Here is a 19,932-nt window from a genome sequence, read left to right as displayed (position 1 = left end):
TCTGCCTTGCCACAGATGGAACACGGCACCATCCATTGATTTACAAGGGAGGGGAAACCATCGAGAAGCTCAGGAAGTAAATTTAAAGAATTAAAGCTTCCGTTCTGTTAGCACAGCAGAGAAGAAAGAGCCGTCACCTCATGAATACAAATTTTAAAATCATTTTTTTTTTTAAAAAAGCCACAACACAAGACCCTGTGGTTTCATGCAGCTGATTAGAATTCTACCTCTTATTATTATGCTTTCAACGAGGAACTGTAGATACAACCTTTTCTAACACATGACACTGCCTTACACTGGGTCACACTATTTGTCTTTCTAGCCCATATTATCTACTTTTGTGGGCAGCGGTTCTCCAGGGTCTCAGGAAGAGATCATTCCATTGCCTGCACCTTATTTCTCTTCTCAATTGTTAATCCTAGAGTTTGAACCTAGAATCTCATGCATGTAAAGCATATGCTCAGCTATGATCTCTCCCCATGCCTTGCATGGTGGAGCATAAACTGAGTTGTTTAAAAAAAAGAAGTGGGTTTGAATTGGTACAATATGCAGCCGCAGTAATATGAAGACGATGTCAATAATGATGCTATTAGCAACTTGGCAATGCCTAAATGCCGATGATCAATGAGGCTTAACATTCCAGTGGTCCACAAGTTTACTTCAAAAGCATTTTTAGTGGGCTAAAGAGGGGAAACCAAGACTTTTCCTTTTCTGGTTCACACCCATCCCCCCCCCCCAGATAATTTCTGTGCAGCTTGTGCTTTATCACTAAATTATCTTGAAACAAAGGAGGACAAAGACATTGGTTGCTCAAAGCAGATCCAAGTCGAAACTTTCTTTGTAGCTGACAGAGCAATATGCAAATAGAAATGATTCAGCCCCTTTGCATATATTCTTAAGCAAACTGTTTTGTGAAATTAACACTACAAAATATCCTCATGAAGTGCTTCATTGTGTTTTTGCTGACTACAAAAGAAACAGATTATAGAACCTTGAATTTTTTATTTTTTATTGCCTCCTATCAATTAAAATAATTAATTGGTACTTGCTCAGGTATATTATGCAGACAGTGGTTCTACACTTGCAATGCCCCCTTTCTATATTATTCCACCTCAAGGCTATGTAAGTCTGCTTCACTATTCAACATATTTTGTTTAAGCAAAGTATGTGTAGTGTATCCTTAAGGAGGATGCTGTGAGGTTCTTTTGAGCTTACAAATAATATTTCATAGACTTGATCAGTACTAGTCTGAGCAGATTTTTAAATTATATGATTGACAGCATGATCATGCTGCCTAAGACTGGCATTTTGCGGAGTGTGGAAAGGTTTGAATAAAGGGGACCAACCATTAAATAAAAAGAGGTAAAAGTAAAAGGTAAAAGACCCCTGGATGGTTAAGTCCAGTCAAAGGGGTTGTGGCACTCATCTCGCTTTCAAGCCGAGGGAGCCAGAGTTTGTCCACAGACAACTTTCTGGATCATGTGGCCAGCATGACTAAACCACTTCTGGTGCAGCGGAACACTGTGACTGAAACCAGAGTGCACAGAAATGCCATTTAAATACAAAGAACCAACATGCAAATATGCCTTAGTGCTATCTACAATATAGAACTTTTTTTTTGTTTATTCATCATTTAGTATTTATTTATTTAACAAAGTACCACCACTGTATATGTAAATAAACATCAGGGGGTGGGTGGGAGTGCCATGTTCCTGTTCCTGAGTAGACATTCCCCAAAGCATGCAGAATGATTTAATTTAGTCAGTCACTTCAACGACCTCCTTTAGACTCACAGCTAGTGTGCTTATGCTAGGGGAAAGGATCAACTGATTTTTTCTAAGTGCCTGGTCTAGCAATTGAATCTGTATTAATGATTCTGAATACAAGCTCAAGAGTGGTGGTTAATTTGGGCTAACAAGTCTAGAATAAATTATAATCTTCACAAAAAGGCTAGGCATCCTGTCCCTGAATACTATTTCACTCTGATTTTTTTTTTAAAACTTCCTAATAACATTTGAGAATGGAATTCCATCATGACAGTTTTTGCTGGGGTAGTGGTTGAGCATTCCTTCACAATCATACTGCTATTTTTACAATAATTTCCATTTAAACACTGCTGGTTTCAAGTTTCTTGTTTTGAAAACAATCTGTGCTTTGGCACTTTGGGTGTCTTATGGCAGCATAAAAATAAACAACAGCAACAACAAACCTATAGGATAAACATGATATCTAATTTGAATTTCTTTAAAGTTCTTACTCTTCATAATACATTTAAGGAAATTAAATTTGTAACAATAAAATAGGTAGTGTAGCTTGGTGGTTAAGTGCATGAGCTATAAGGTGGTAAGTCCCTAGATCAGCCCTTCTCAACCTTAGATCCCCAAACATTGTTGGACTACAACTTCCATCATCCCTAGCTAGCAGGACCAGTGGTTATAGATGATAGAAGTTATAGTCCAACAACATCTGGGGATTCATGGTTGAGAAAGGCTGTTCTAGGTTAATGAATTCACAGAATGGCCTTAGGCAAACCACTAAATCTGATGTGCAGCCTATTATTATTTATCTCATTGCTTTTTAGAAAACATCTCAAAGCAACTTACAATATAGTTAAAATACGGTAACTTATCAAGCAGATAAAATCCATAAACACAACAATAAAATATTAATCTTATTAAATTAATGAAGGAATGAAGGTGTTCATCCATCAACAAGACTCAGAAGGACAAACAGGTTATAGATCATATTACTGTACATTATGATCTAAATTTAGACTGAAAAGCCAGGGGAACAGGCATGTCTTTTTCTGGTGTTCAAAAAGCTGCCACTGTTGGTGCTATGCAGGGCTTTTTTCCCAGCTGGAACTCACTGGAATTCAGTTCCGTCACTTCTCAAGTGGGCGCCATTGCTATTATAAGAGAACAAGGATGTTGCTCATGCTGAGGCCTTCATGCAGAGTTCTGGCATCTCCTTTTCTAGAAAAATAGCACTGGTGCTACGTGACTTTCCTGGGGAGAGTGTTGCACAATTGGGGAGCTATCACTGAAAAGGTCCATTGTCTCATTGACAACCTCTGTACCTCCATCAGGGGAGATACCTAGATGATGGTGATAATAAGTACTACGTAGGTTCATATGGGGAGAAATGTTCCTTGAGATACCAGTGTCCCAAGCCATATAAGGCTTTATAGGTTACAACCACCATTTTTGAATTGAAGCCAGAAACCAATTGGTAGCCAGTGCAGCTGGGTTAGGATTGGTGTTATATGCTCAGAACATCTAGTCCCATTCAGCAATCTTGCTGCCAACCTCTGCACCAGCTGCAATTTCTGAACCATCTTCTAAAGTGTACTCAAGTATAAGCTATTGCACCACACGAAACCCAGTCAACAGAAGCTAGGCTATCCCCATCCAAACAGTCGCAGCTAGGCCACCAGCCTAAGCTGATGGAAAGCACTCTGTGTCATGGATGTCACTTGTGCCTCCAGAGACAGGAACAAACCCAGATGTACTCCAAAGCTGCACACCACTTTCATTAGAGAAAGTGCAACCTTCCAGAGAAGGTTGAACCCCATCTATCTGGTCTAGAGAGCTACTCACCAACACTGACTCAGTCTTATCTGGATTAAGTATGGAATAGTATGGAAACAGAAATATCACAGGGATGCATGGATTAGTGATGGCTCACCTTCATGCAGTAAATCCAACTGATGTCAGTGACATCCATTTTAGCCTTGTCACAACTGCCTTTCTCTGGAGTGGGTGGGTGAGTGGTATAAACAATATCACCATCAGGGTGTCCCACATTTATATAGACACCAGAGGAGCAGTTTGGGGTGAAGTCAAAGAAAGATGGCAATCACACAGCATTTTAGTATCATAAGACACAGACAAAATATGTGAAGAGATTTGAGCTCTTAGGGAAAAAACCACACTGTACCAATTTTGCTTAAAGGCTAATCTATAACACAGCATTTATTAGTTAAGTGCAATATAGCAGATACTGTTTAAGAGCAGATAAGGTTATCAGTGTAGTTTAACTGCAATTTTAGTAGAGCATGTAGAAAATAAAATGCTAGGTCAACTAGCTATTTAAGAAATGGAGGTAGCTGCCAATGCAAGTGTTTATTTAAAAAAATTGCCTAGTATTAGTTTGTTGACTACATCTCTGAGTTCTTTTCTGAAAATGTTTTTTATGCTGTGTTGATTTATGCAGATGAGACCAAAGAACAACTAGGGTCAAGGCAACTGACATATACAAAGTTCTGTCTAATGTATTTTAACACACATTTAATTATTATGTTGCTTGGCCTATAGGTAAAATTGGATCAATTCAAATAAGACAAATGGTTTGAGGGGCAGGTGTTGGATGTTGGTGGACGCAAATAATGAAGGGGTCAAATCATGCAATTTTGTTCTCATAGCACACTACATGGGGGATCATCAGGAGATAATTATGCTCAAGCTCGCAGATGAAGGGATATCATAATATGTGTTTAAATATTTTCTATATACCCTGTGATAGTGCACATAGTGCATTTGAGGAAATGTATTTGGTTTTTTAACGCTTTAGTACGTTGTTGAAGTAATAGCACAGGTAAATGTAAATTTCACCATTTTTTCTGTTATATTTTAAAAAATATATACCTGGAGAATCTCCTCCCATTTAATAATCAACAATATGCTGGATGTTGTACAGAACAGCGGCTGTGCATGGAAGGCTAACAGTCATTAGTTAGTCAAATGCCATAGGGCTCAAAGCAGGAGTCAGTGGTTCTCTTTAATAAAGGTAGGCACAGCTGTACATTTTGGTCTGTACAGTGGCTGCCAGAGAGCTAAAATACAGTATAGCACGGCTAGTAAAACATTGCTAAATGCATTTTGCATTATGCAAATATGAATGAAGATTAAGATCCACAATTCTAAAATGACTTTATGATAAGGCATTTAGAAATGGTATTTAGGGTGAGCTTGAACATTCATTTTGTGTATGATGATAGATGAAGAGTTATATTGTTTGTTAATGGTGTATCAGTCAATCCATCTTGGGTTGCATGGACCTGTAAAATTGGATCCTCAGTATGAAAACTGAATTAGTTACTAGCAAAATCGAAGCCTACAACTGGTATCCGAATTGAAAAAGCATACTGCACTTCCACACCTTGGCTGTCTATTTTTTTTAGCTGACAGCAACTTTAGTTACCCAATTATAAATCTCTGGAAATAGTCCTTAAAAGAGAGAGCCTGCCTGCAGCCTTACTTACAGCGGTGCAGATTGATTCTTTCTTTCATCTTGCATTATATGTTTCTTTATAGCACTCTCACACGTAGCCCAGTAAAAAAAAAAAAAAAAGGCTTTCCCAAAATAACCTTGCTTTGATGATCATCTTTTTGTTTTTTGCCCAATGTCTCCTGCAAGGGTAGAATTCTGTACTCTCAGAAATCAATAGAGATTCATCTGTTGACATTCTGTGGCTTTTCCTGTCATCATGAGTATCCATGGATTGCTAAGTAGTAACGAGATTGGTTGCCATGAGGCTCCCAAAAGAAAGAAAGGTAGAATCCAGAATGGCTCAGATGTTACCTTTTATTAGACCAATTATGCTGCTAGGGCAGACTAGAAAGTGCTCAGAAATCTCTGGAGGAGAGCAGGACCCACCTGAAAGCTTTTCTACTGACTCAGCCAACAGAGGTGGTCACTTTAAAAGATTTAATCTGAAACATTTTGGTGTTGTTGCTTTTTTAGTGGGACAGCCAATGCAGTCTACTGGATCTAGTGTCTGATATTTTAAATGAATTTTATTTGATAAAAAGTATCAAACCATGAAAACATACACTACAGTGTTTGGGTTTTAGGACACCTGGGTTGGACTTGTATAAGGGCAAGCAAGACAAAGAATGCAAAAGCATATTGCGCGTTAAAATAATTATATAAAAGATAATGCTAGAGAGGGTGGTAATAGTGAAAGTGCACATGCATGCAAATGGGATAATTAGTTTCAGATGATCACATCTATAAAAGATACCTTTGCTACAGAAAGCTAAGGTCAGGATCCCACTTTGTAAACTGCTTTAGGTTTTATTACAATCCAGCAGTATACAAATCCTGTGAAATAAATGATAAATAAATAGGATCCAAAAAGACCCATGTGCACAGACTAATATGATATGAACTCTCCAAGGTTTCCCTTGCAAGGGCTCATGCAGATACGGGAGACTATTTTACAGGAACCCCTGACTTTTCAGGGAAGTAAGAGGCTTCTGTGTGAAGATAGGCCTCAGAAGCCTACTGTGTATCTGCAGAAGCAATGCTGATGTCTTCAGAATACTACCCAAAACAAATGAATATTAAGTTTGTTGTTAGGAAGGTGACCAGGGGGTGGGTGGGTGTGCTTTCATGGCAGTGTGATGAAGGAAAAAGAAAATGAGCAAAAAACCCACAAATGAACCCAGAGGCACTGGCTTTCAGCTTTTTGTTTAGGCTATGCTACTGAAACTGATGCCCTCTGGTTCCCACCCACCCCCGGTTTTCTTAATTACAGTAGTTTTAAAAAATTCCATCCATCTCAGATACCTGTGGGAGAAGCAGTGGTTTCGATCAAGCAGTGGTCTGATCTCATGGTCTTTAACTCACTTGAGTAAAACAAGAGTCATGATGTGTATGCAAACTAAAATGGAGAGCTCCGAAGTTTCACTGAGATTTCTAATCAGCAGCACAGCTTCAGAATACTCTTCAGGCTTAGAATAATTGACCTGCCACTGTGGCCAGAGCCTGGGGAATCCTGCAATTACCGCCCCGAGTTCCACTTCCTCTCCACCATGCATGAGAATGCAAAGGCTTCTTCCCACCCCCACCGTCAGCTACCAAAGTGGGGCAAGTCAATAGACACTCGCTGATGAGAAGCAGCCAAGCTTTTGCCAGCCCATCTCGAGGATCCAATAACCCTTCTATGCCTGTGGGGGCTGCCCTTTCCCCCAACAAACACCCTGCAGCCCTGAGCTGCTTTTTTAAAAATTATTATTATTATTATTGCACATTCGGTCTTGCCTCCCTCTCCAGCGCATCCCGCTCCCTTCCCATCCAACAGTTTCTCTTTACCTTGATTGCTGGAGACGTGGCTGCAGCCCGCCGGACACGCTGTCAGCAGAGGAAAGACCAGGCTAAATTTCCAAAGGAAGAAGCCCCTCATTTCACTGCTGCCCATGGCTGGTGCTGGAGCCCCTTGTCCTGGCCTCCGGGAGAGGCAGGGGGCTTCAGCTTCTCTTCCTCCTCCAGGCTAATGGGCAATGCCTGAGGCCCCAAGGGGAAGGAGGGTCCAGGCTACCAGGCGTTGCCAAGCCTGAAGAAATCGCATCCACCTGAGTGAGAGGGCGTCCTGAGCCGAGCCAGGCTCCCTCTGAGCAGCAGCAGAGGCCGAGGGACACCGTCGAGTTGGGAAGGCGAAGGTCTTGCGAGCAAGGCGAGGAGCGCACGGCAGGCAAACTTTCCGTGGCTGAGGCGCAGTGTGCGTAAAATCCGTGTGTGTATGTGTGTGTGTGTGTGGGGGGGGGGGAATGCCCAGCCTAGTGGCGCCCACCTGGCTGCCTTCTTGCGTCTCACTTCTCTTTCAGCCTTGCAGCACCATCCCGTTTACTGGCCGCCAACCCCACAACTGCAACAGCCTCCTGGGGGGCAGCGACATCTTCGCCCCCCTCGCAGAATGCCCGTCCTCCCGGCTGCCCATGAGGGGCAGGCAGCGCCCGGTAGCCAGAATAATTTCCTCCCTTGGTGGTGGGAAGGTCCCCTCGCCGAGGCGCCTTCTCCGGTCCGCGGCTGGAAGGTGCTGAAACGCTGGACAGCTCCCCGCCTCCGCTCAGCCGTCAAGAAAACTTGCCAGGCGGGATTTCCCAGCCGCCGCCGCCACGGACTCCCCTTGGCTGGGACGGTGGCTCCCTGACGCCAAGCAGTCGCGGATCACACTCAGTTGGGCTGGTTGTCTTCCGCGCGCCTACCGGCATCTCCGCGCCTTCCCATCGCCTGCGGTTTGGGGCTGGACCATTCTCTTCCCCGCCCTGCCCTCCTCCTTTGCTTTTTCGGAGGGTGGTTGTTTTTGAAGCAAATGAGCCCTGGGCAGGGGAGCTAAGCAGGATCAATATTACCTGGCGTCCGAGCCGGCAGGAGGGCTGCTGAGGTTTTCTGGGCACGCCACATTTCAAGCAGCAGCCACCGCTTGCTGCAGAAATCCCTCTCTCTCTCTCCTCCTTCCTCGCCAAAAAAAAGGGGGGTCACGATAATATTGGATCCTTAAATGGGTGTGTGGGAGGGGAGGGGAAGGAGGAAAGCAAGCAATAAAAGAAACCGGACTCTTGTTGTGTCACCTCCCCAGTTCTCTGGAGAAGAGGTGAGACCGGTATGTATATGGATGTGTGGGCAAAAGGCAGAGAGGGAAGATGATACTCTCGCTTAAGCTGAGAAGCTGTGAGCAGCCCGCGGGTCAAATACAGCCTGTTCAGCACTAGAGGGGGTTAGTTGACAAGACAAAAAAAACCTCCGAAAACAAAACACAAAAAGGTTTTGCATTTGGAGGGCGGCTGTGGCTAAACTTTAAAATTGCATTAGCTTAAAAGGACACTGGTAATCCTTAGGGCGCAGGTGGCAAGTTGTTATCTCCAGCTTTCTCGCCACTCCCCAACGCAAGTTGCTTTCTTCCTCGCTATGGAATACTTATTTTCCCTCCTTATTTTCTGCCACTCATAATGCTCAAGGCTAAGGTCACGAGGAAGGTGAGCGATTGGGGGTTGGGTAAGGAAACCGGAGGACTGAATTCAGAAGTTTTAATGTAGGTACATCTCACCTCTCACAGCATCGTGGTAAGGATAACTGAGATAACATAAGTGAAGCATTTACTGCATTAGGACGCAGCTGGAGAACTTGTGGCCCCTCCAGATGTTCCTGAACTACAATTCCCATCAGCCCATGCCAGTGTAGTCAGTGGCCAGGTGTGATGGGAACTGCAATTCAGTAATATCTGGAGGCCCATGGGTCCGAATTAGGGAAAATGCTATATAAATACTGTACAGTGGTGGCACAAAGAGAGCTAAAACGTCTTGGGGGGAAAGGGGGGAGGAGATTACAATAAGACTGTGAGGCAAAGGGAAGCTGAGTGGTGTAATGACGTGAGAATGGAATGCCTGCGCCAAGATCAACTGCCTTGAAGTACAGTTGTGTGTTTTCAGCCACTCGAGAGGAGCATGCACGGGCGCTGTGCCCTCCCCGGATCTGTCAGCAGCTGAATGCCACTTGATCAGCGCTGATCAGCTGTTTGGCAAGATCAAAATTGGGGTGTAGCTTAGCTGCTACAAGTGGGACTGCTGGCCCTCCCGGGTGGGGAGAACACAGGAGATGCTGATATTGAGGGTACGGGTAGCAACTCAGCTTTTTGCCTGGGTCAAAGCTTTTGTGTTGCCTGACCTCAGCGAGTGTGTCTGCAACAGCTGCAACCTCAGAGACAGTAGGCTGAGCTGCCAAGAAGGAGGGGCAGGAGGAAAAGGCAAATCCCTAGCTAAGTTCCTTGGTGGGGGTGAGGGAAAGAGGACCCCCATAGTCTGGGGCCAGGGAAGGGATGGAGAAGGCCAGGCAAGGGAAGAGGCACCTGTTGGTGACAGGAGGAGATGCTAGTCAGCTGTGTGGGATCTAGGATGGTTACAAGTTCTGTGTCTCTCCCACTCCCTGTGAGGAGATGGAGGGCAGGGCTAACCTGCCTCAAGGAAAGCTGACAGGAGTCTCAAGTTGAGATGTTGAGGATGGGGGCAAAACAGGGTTGGCAGTAAGAAAGGATCTGGGGGAGAAAGGGCAGCCTATGCTATATCCACTGATTTTTACTGAAGAAACGGGTGGGGAAGGTGAAGGGAGAAGGAGGGCACCACTGATTCAGCCAAGGAGGAACAGCCTGGGAGCCCGAGTAAATGAGGAGCCTACCTGGGACAGTGCTTGGGTGATGGACTGGTCTCAGTCAAAGCAGCATGTAGAAGCTTGCTTCCCTGAGGGTACATCAACACCCTGAAACACCCTCTGCTTGGAGCTAGGGTGCAGGGAGTCCCTAGTGAAGGTAACTAAGGGAGGGGGAGCACAAAGAGAACCCATCCCATGATGTAACAGGTGGATGAAAAAAGCGCACAAGAGCATCACTCATCAGTGCTTCTCCTATACCTTTGTTTGAGATGCTTTAATGTGTACCTTTTGGGACGCAGGTGGTGCTGTGGTCTAAACCACTGAGCCTCTTGGGCTTGCAGATCAGAAGGTCAGGATTTACCTTTTTTTAATGTGTACCTTTGTCCAGATGCCTATAACTTCCCATTTACCTCGTTGACAAGGAATGAGAACACAGGACTCCCTAATCAGAAGCATAATTTCATTTTCACACATTTTAAAAAATAAATAAATTATCAGAATTTTGGAAATATTTGAACTCAGGAAGGTGCTTTGTAATCAGGATTGTTGTCTTCTCTGGCTTGGTTCTCTGAGGTCTCAAGCAGAAGCTTTCCTTGTCTAGCTACTTGCAAACATTGTCCTTGTAGAGGCCAGGTGCTGAACCAGAAATCTTCTGCATTCAGATCTGCAAGTGTTTGACCACTGTCTTATGGTAATGGCCTTATATCTTGGAAAACATAGGAACATTGCAGTGGAAGAATGGAAGCCTCCCATTCCACAAATACTATCACCATAGTATTTATAGTCATACTTCCAGTGTGGCTATGTCTGCCACAAAAGTGGACCCATGGACCACACTGAGAAAGTTGACTATATTATCTAAGTTGTACTTAGCTGAACTTTAAAAAACAAACACATAAAAAGGTATTTTTTTTAATACCACAGATAACATCCCAACCGTTTTATGTATTTCTGTGTGTATGTTCGCGTGCTGTGTCATAGGCTGTGGGAAAAGTGACTGACAATATAACAGGGGGAAAATCACAGGGAAAAAAGAATATTGCTTCCACTACCAAGGCTGAACTCCAAATAACCTTGAACTCTTCAAGACACAGGAAACTGTTACACAACAGAACACTGGCAAGAGCTAACAGTACATCTTAGGTGCATGTTTTGATGGTGAATTTTTTATTAATTGTTCTTTATCATAGTTTGAAAAATTGATTCTAGAGAAACGTACTAATATTTATATTTCCATTAATTATTTTAGGCTAATTTTCTTTAAGCTTACAGTTAATTATAATCATTATGCACATCCTATAAAAATCATAATCACCCTGAAAAACCTTCAGAATGTAATAGCTAGCGGGGGAGAAGGATTTATATTATCACCTCCATAGAAGGGGGTGGCTCACATTCAGTATTTTTTGTGATTAGAAAAACCAGAATGCAGATTTTCCAATTACAAATGTAAATCAGGTATGGATGTTTCACATTATCTATCTATCATCTATCTATCTATCTATCTATCTATCTATCTATCTATCTATCTATCTATCTATTTGACATCTTCAGAATCAGAATAGAATTTGGCACCCTGTTTACCAACAATAACAAAGAACTTCCCTGAACAGTTTAAATATTATTTTAGCATCGAGTTCTATAGAAAACTACAATTTATACCGTAAAATCATTTATTCCATTAGGGCAGAATCAAAGGGAAAGCTTTCATCAGACAGACCTGCTCTTGGCAGACATGCACAAAAGTGTGTGTGTGTGTGTGTGTTTATAAAAAATATTCTTTTGATGTTAATTAACTGTCCTCAGAGCTGAGAGGAGGTCCAACTGTCCTATTAATTGATTCTCTCTTGCTTTTTAAAACATATAGAAATATAGACAATGAAAAATTTGCCAACCAACACACATTGATGGCATGCTTATAAACCATTTATTAGTCAAGAAACTACAGAGGAAGCAGCTGTGAAGCATACTTTGTCTGCAGTTTTCTGTAGGCGCCTTGTCTAGATCTGGAGGGAAGACAATCTCTCTCTCTCTTTTAATTCTCTGCCATACTGCATAGATCAAAATTCTGTGTGGTTGTCTTGTAAGTCATTCTTCAGGATGCAATGTGCAGTGAGATTACTTGGAAGTTTGACACTGTCCCAGGTATTAAAAGGACACTGTGATCCAAACTTTACTGTGCTATTTAAAGATTGTGAATGATTTTTTAATTTTATTTTATATATTTTTTAAAAAAGGATTCTGAAAGAGATGGTATGTTGTGGTTGTAAAAAATCTATTTAACTGAGAGAAGATTAAAAAAGCTAACAACCCATTGTTAGCTGATGATTTATTTTAATAAGTCACCTTAGTTTTAGTTCATGTTTTGCCTGTTCCTAAATGTAATATTCTAAGTCACCCTGTATTAGAATTTAGGGTTGCAGCCATGATTTGGGATAAATGGTTCATATCTATGCAGACTGACTTCCCAGTATAGAGTTACAGTCTAGGTCTACTGTTCATTTCATAGGCCAATTCGTTATCCCACTTCTACCGCATCTTAATCCAACCCTACAGTTACTTCCACCAGTCACTTGAAGTGGTCTTGTATAGTGATTTTAAGACAAGGGTACCATTCAGTATTTCATAGACCAAGCAAATGATAGGTGATTGATTATTTACAAAATTGGTGCAGAAGGGAAGAAGGCTGATTATTTAGCTCAAGCTGCTCAGCCTTCATAAAATACAATCAAAGCCCTGTCAATACAGTACTTCACTCTCTTTTGTAATTAACAGTCTCACAAAATGTGCTATTCATTTGTTAAGACGGCAATCCTGTACCCACTTACTTTGGAGTAAGCCCTGCTGAACTTCATGAGACTTAATTTGGAGTAGACATGCATAGGCTTGAAATGCAAAGAGTTCAATTATATTAGTAATTTTCAGAGTTCATGTTTTAGGAAGCAAAGTGAGTAATAGTTCATCAGGAATCAAAAAAAAAAAAAAAAGGATTCAGCAGAAAGGTCATGTATAATGTTTGAAGCATGTGAAGGAAATAAAACACATAGCAGTACACAATCAAAGAGAATAAGAGATGTTAAAGATGAAATAGATTTTTGCTACAAAGTTATATAAAATATGCTCTTCTTTGTTGGAAATACTGCTGGAAAAAATGTGTTTTTAAATTGATATTATCAGCTGTTGAGACTTCAGTTTTCAAAAACATAGTATAAAAAACAAATTAAACAATGGTATCTTTAATTTTATTGTGATTTTGTTAGTCAGCCTTATATCCAATGGCATTCAAAATCATATGGAGAAATTCAAAATATTTTTACAGAATAATATGGGGAAATTATATCACACAATGCAGTTAAAATTTTGAGCTCTGATATAATTTACAGTTTGGTCCTATTCCAACATTTACTCACTGTCAGTGGCTAGTAGCTCTTTTCTAGTAAACTTTTGCAAATTTTGTTATTGACTTGTGCTGTAGATATAGGAAAGAACATAATAACAGATGTTTACCTTTGTGTCCTGCCAACACATTATTTCTGGTTTGATGCCAGGGATGCAAAACTATTTTCTCCTACCAACTATCTCCATTTTAAAAATGTGTATATACATTCTCTGTTAATAGAACTTTAAACTGTACTGCTAAGGTGAATTGCCAACATTTTTGAGTATACCAATCTGATTTTCTTTGATATTGGTTCTAATTCCAGTAGACACCTGCTAAGTTTTATAGTTTCATATCTGAACTTCAGCACCTGTTCATACATTCCTGCAATTCATCTTTATATAAGTTGAAGTTCAACACCTGGCCCTAGAAAAATTGCTAATTCTCAACGTTACAGGGTGTGATGATAATGAGGATGGTCTAATCAGCGTACACAGAATTCTAGAGAGTAACAAAAACAAAAATAAAATAAAATATGGTGTTAGGTGGGTTTGTAAAGCTGATATGTCTACTAGTTATTGAGCTTTCAGCCAGTATTTCATTTGGTTCTATTCTGGATCTTAATCTAATTTTAACAAGGCATTGGCTTGTTAGGTTGCCACAAAGGTTTAGTTATTCGTGGATATAATCTTTCATTAACTGAATGCTTGTATGTTTTTTGGATTAAGCAGTGCTAAAGTCAGGAGATATGATATGTTTTCTTGTGGGGGTGAGTGCATGTATACTGCACACACACACTTGCAGTCCTACAAACCCTCATCTGGGAGGAAACCCCATTGAACACTGTAGGGCTGGGATGCCATTGGGAGTCAAGGACTGCACCCACATAAAAGTTGCAGATAGATGGTAGAAGGATCCTGAGTGAAGATCTCCCAGGGTGAGACACTGGGAGAAGAAAGGAAAGTTCTCAGGTGAGAGCTGGAAGAGTCTGCCATTTTCTGTGGTGAGCTGGGATTATGTCCTACCTTTGGATAAACAGTGAGCACTGTTTTTGTATTTTAGAAACCCTGATGCTGATTTTCTCCTTCCCATTTTATTCTGTTGCTGTTATGAGAGTCTGTATTTTATTATGTATTTCTTATTCTAATTGCATTTATATAACTGTTTTGATTTTTATATTGCATAGCTATTAATTTCTGAATTGATGTTTGTGTTGCAAACTATTTCAGTGATGACTATAATAATAATAAACAACAATATTATTACAAGAACACATTTTTAAAATCGGCAATAAAGCATGAATTATAAAATCATACACACACAATCACGGCTATAATACCTGACAAACTCAAGGTTCAAAACAGTTTAACTGTGGCTTTATAAGCTGGAGAAAACAAGCTGATCTTCACCAAGTTCTGAAACCCCATCAATGTTGTGGCCATCTGTGCTTCTGAGGGAAAAGAGTTTCACAGTCAGAGCACAACCACAGAGAAGGACCTATTCTGGGTTCCTACACAAAACCCTTGGTGGAACCACAAGCAGAAGCTACTCTGCCAATCTTAATAGGATATTCTGTGAACTGCCCTGAGACCTCCAGGTATAGGGCAGTATATAAATTCAATCAATCAATCAATCAATCAATCAATAAAACAAGCCTGGGCTGCCTGATAGAAGGAGAGGCACTCCACGAAGCACCCTTGTCTGAATTTATTCAGGGCTCCATATGTCACCATCAAGACGTTTGCTGTTGTAATATTTGCCAGTTCTCCTCAAGTATGAGCATTCTTAATAGTGTGATGCCTTGCTGAGGAAACATGGGATGGGGCTTTAAGATACAGACACGATCAGAGAAATCTCATTACAAATCCCAGCCCTTGCCATGACAGCACTGTAAGTTTAGAGCAAATGCAAATTGCTACTATATATTCCACTTCTACATGTTCTACTTCATTTCACAATACCTTCACTATAAGAAATAATGGGGAAATGTCATGGTTTTGAATTAAAAGCGTTTGGCTACTGATTGACTGTCAGGACCTAATATGGTATCTACTTAAAGATTTTAATTGTTTGGGTTTTTTAGGTTTCTTTTTCTTTTTCTCGCCTACGTCCCATCTCAGTACAGGTGCCTTGCAGATGAAAATGAGAAAACACTGAGGTTGTAAACCACAGCACAGTACAAATAACAAGAAATGCAAACAACTCGACTTATTACCGAGACGTATATCTTTGCCCTTATCCATAATGAAGAAAGTGCTTCAGGCTCAAGAGCAGACACGGTTATCGTCACCACAGATGAATGTTCTGTTTGAACAATAACTCTGGCTTTTGTTGTGCCTGTATTATCTTTCTGTTTGGCATGATGTGGCATGTATGATTCCATGCACTATACTCAGATTGTTTGTACTAAAAGCAAGCGATTCATCCCACAGGACACTATGCTAATGTGGGGCATGATTGCAATCCCTTGCACAGAGAACATGTCCGATCTTGGCTGAAAATCGTTTTCGCTTTTACTATACACAAATGCTCAAGCATCTGCAACCACAGCACCCAAATGGAAACCAAGCCGTGTCCTGTGACCCTGGCAAAATGTTATGCTATGCAAACATTCCATTATATTTGTTTATTACAATAATGTATAGTCTACCATCCTATTAAATTCCCTGGGCAACTAGCAATACAAAATCAACGCTAGAATGAATACATTTAAAAAACACAAAAATTCTATATACTGAAAACAGCTGGATCCAGAATCTAAACTGCGCAGTGTCAGAATCTCATGGAGATAAAACAACTTAGGCAATTAAAAACAAAGCTCTTCACCAGGCGCCAAAATCCATCTAGGAGTATGCTGGGATTTTTTTTTTGTCTCAGCTGGAGACAATTTCAGGGCTCCTGGCACTTGCTTCTTTTTGAGGTATTATAAGCACTCAAGGTCCTGAAACTTCTATCACATGCTGTATTAGGTTTTTGTTAAATTCTTCTACATACAAAATGTCAAAACACTTTAGCCTTTCCTTCTTTGCCCTCCCTTGAGCATTTCGGTTGTTCCTTTCCTTTTTAAGCTGCTTTTAAGATGAGGAAACTAGAACTGTAGACTGTAATCCACAGCACAATATTTGGCAATTAGTGGCATAGAATAATTCATGGCTTGCTCCATATTTACATATTTTTTTTTCTGTCTGGAAGCATTTTGAAAATATTTCACAGTGCAATCCTATGCCTATTTATTGAGAAGTAAGTTCACTGGAGCTTGCTCCCAGGTAAGTGTGTATAGGATTGCATACCCTCCTACATTTCACCAATGAAAATAGGGATGTCCTATTCAACAACAACAACAACAACAATTCTATTATTTATACCGCACCCATCTGACTGGGTTGCCCCAGCCACTCTAGACAGCTTCCAGCATATATAATAACATAATAGAACATTAAATATCAAAAAACATCCCTGTACACGGCTCAGAGGTCTTCTATACATTGTATAGTATAGTTACTAATCTCCTTGGCTCAGGGGTCACATACCCTCTGGTGAAAAGAGGGACATCCTATCATACCCTCCAATATATCTCCTAAGAAAATGTGGAAGGAAAAGTGGGACATTCTGGAATCAAATCAGAAACCAGGACAGCTTCTGTTAATCTGGAACTGTCCCTGGAAAATAATGACACTTGGAGGGTCTGAGATAGTTCTGTTGTCAATACATGTTCTGGGTTGTAATCAAGTAACCATTGATTTAGTTAAAAAAGTATGTATGTCTCCAAAGATTTTCAACACAAACATGGAGACAGTGTTCCTTTTAAATGCATCAGTTTAAAAATAATGGCAGGGGTGCTTCAGTTGTTCACAGTAACTATGATACAGACATGGCTGAGAGCATCACTTCCTTTGAGCTCCATCTTCCCTTTGTGACAGGAAATTCTCATAAAACATAAAAAGAGACTTTACTACAAACATTCCCAATTAAAATAAATAAATAAATAAATCCATGATGACACTTGGATTAATTAACTTCACCACTTCATTAAACCTCAGCATCTCTAATGTTTTACATACTGTAGGCTGCTTAGAAGATAAATAAGAGTGGAGAATAAGTGTAGGAACAAAGTCACATCATTGGTCCTTCAAAGTTAGTCTTGTCCCCACTGATTGGTGGCAGTTTTCTATCATTTCAGTCAGAAGTCTTTCCCAGCCCCATCTGGAGATGTCAAGGAATGAACCGGAGTCGTTCTGCATGCAAATTATCACTCCGTCACTGAGCTAAGGACTTCCTCCATATGCAATTTAAAGCAAGGAGCAGCAGTAACACTACTGTCACTGCTGTTGCTGCTATTAAATACTTAGATCATGAGCATCTCATCATAATCCCTTCTCAGCTGATGCCCCCCCCTCCCCCTCTTTAGGACACATGCAATTTAACAGTAATTTTAAAATACAAATGCAGAGAAGGTGAATGGTTATTTTTACCAGAGGTCCACATAAGATACTGCATTATCTCAGAATGCAAAAAAATAAAACTGGGGACCTTCAAACTCTTTTGCAGCCACCATCCTTCTGTCAGGGAGTTTGGTGCTTCCTTGCTTGCCGAGTTCCTCAGCATTTGCCTCAGATCAGACCCTGGAGAGTCACCACTGGGGTCTTGCTTACAGATTGTTTGCAGTCTGCATTTAAGTTGATGGCCTCTCTGTCTAATCCTGGCAGTGTTTGGAGGGCATTTGAACAATGTGGAGAAGGATTTAAACTAGCAACTTGCTAAATGCATGGTTGATTCCATTCACCAGCATTTAGCATGGATAATGTACTATGTAACGCAGCTGAGGAACTACAGGAAAAGCCTGCAGAACCTCCATCTGGCTTTGACTTCTCATCCAGAGATTTCACTCAGCTTAATGCCAATTTGCTCTACAATTCTTACCTTGATTATTCTTACAACAACCCTGTGCTGGAGCTTAAGTGAAATATAGTGACTTGCCCTGGAATAAATATGATGGTGCAGTGTTCTTGCATTGATTCCATTCCTTTCAGTGGGGAGCATTCATGAGAATCACCCAGCGGATTCTTGACTCAGATTTTGACTGAATACTCTATCATGTAAAACAAATTAAATCTGCAGTCTTAATATTAATGTCAGGAAAATGTCTATGCATGTGCCTGTCCTGACATAAATAGGGAAGCCTCTGACTGCGGAACACACACCGTGTTCATGATAGGAACTTTTGATTGGTGACAGTCTCTGACTGTGTAACGGACTCCACATTTCTTAAGAAGTAGATCCTACTGAGTACAATACAACTTACTTTTGGGTTTGTTTGTTTTTTAAATAAAGAAAACAGCTTCTGTAATTTCTTAACTTTTTGACTAGTATTACTTCAAACTGAGCAAGCTTCCTGGCCATTATTTTAAAGCTTCTATTCTCTTCTTTCCTATTGGTTCGTCATCCAGTAATATTTTGCAATAATTTTTATTTGTAATAATTTGTAATAATTATTATTACAAATTAGTTCAACAAATTTGAATTTGTAGCCTTTGCCTAAGCAATATGGCATTAATTTTTACCATATGTAACATTTATCCCTTAATGTAACTGCTAATAAAATGGACACAATCTTGGAGTAAAAATGGAAATGAACATATTCTGGAATTTCCATCAAAATTGTTTAATGAAACTATTCCAGAATTGCAGCAGTGACTGGCAAATAAACAGTTTGAATTGTAGCTTAATATTTTATTCAGGATTTAAAATTTCAAGAAAATCAGGATTAAATGCCAGAAAGAAACAACGATGGTGTGGTAGAAGTCACCTTAAAGGCAAGAATTTTATCTTATATTGGTAAGAATAGAAAAACATTTTCCCCAATCTTAAATTTTCACAGTAAATATTGCAATATACAGTAATTGGAATCCATTTTTCTTCTAATTTGACCAATACATTATATATTTTTTTCCTATTTTTCACAATTACTCAAAACATTATGCATAAGTTTTCTTTGCAAGCTCCTTTATCTTCTTCATCCAAAGAAGTTATCAGTATAAAAAATGGATCTAATTCCAATATTAAAGCATTTATTTAAGCAATAGCCTTCACTTTGGGGGAGCCAATAGGACTGGCTACTATAACAATTTCAGTATAATTAAATAAGAAGAAAATTCTGCCTGATCAACTTAAATCTGTCAGTGTTCATTTTATTTTTTTAAATTATTACACTTATTGTCACCACAATCTTTTAAATCTCAAGGTGACTTACAAGTTAAAAAAAATAGTTTGTTCAATGATACAGCAATTTATCTTGCAATTTTCCCAAACATAAAGCTAATGAAAAATGTCTGATTGACCTTGCAATCCTACGCATCCATACTTGGAAGTAAGTCACATTGTTTCATTGTGTTATCCTATTTTCTCACAACTCTTATAATAGATTGACTAGCCAAACCCTATTGCCCCTAAACTATTAAAGTAAATAATTTCCACTATTAAATTCAAAACTAATTTATATTCCCCACTAGGTAGTGCATAGCTTATTATATTATTTACCACTGATTATCAGATTCATTTGTGCATCTGTTTCTTGTAAAATGTCAAGTGCAATCCTACATATATTTACTGAGAGTAAGCCCCAT

At 40.1% G+C, this 19,932-nt stretch overlaps 1 protein-coding gene across 4 annotated transcripts in view; it reads right to left on the bottom strand.

The window, feature by feature from the left end:
• Positions 1 to 9,074, bottom strand: part of EPHA6 (EPH receptor A6) — a 340,304-nt gene extending 331,230 nt beyond the window's left edge. For 2 of the 4 annotated variants that reach the window (XM_083438305.1, XM_083438306.1), the window contains exon 1: positions 7,099 to 9,074. In XM_083438305.1, coding sequence (XP_083294431.1) covers positions 7,099 to 7,204 — 106 coding nt within the window. In that variant the 5' untranslated portion in view covers positions 7,205 to 9,074. The remainder of the gene's footprint in view (positions 1 to 7,098) is intronic. The other 2 variants (XM_083438307.1, XM_083438308.1) reach the window with 2 other exon arrangements.
• Positions 9,075 to 19,932: the final 10,858 nt, after the last annotated feature.

Source organism: Podarcis tiliguerta (genome assembly GCF_965153285.1).
Source record: "Podarcis tiliguerta genome assembly, chromosome: 4".
NCBI lineage: Eukaryota > Metazoa > Chordata > Lepidosauria > Squamata > Lacertidae > Podarcis > Podarcis tiliguerta.
Note: the sequence above shows the minus strand (reverse complement) of the source record. Positions and strands in the feature narration are given on the sequence as shown.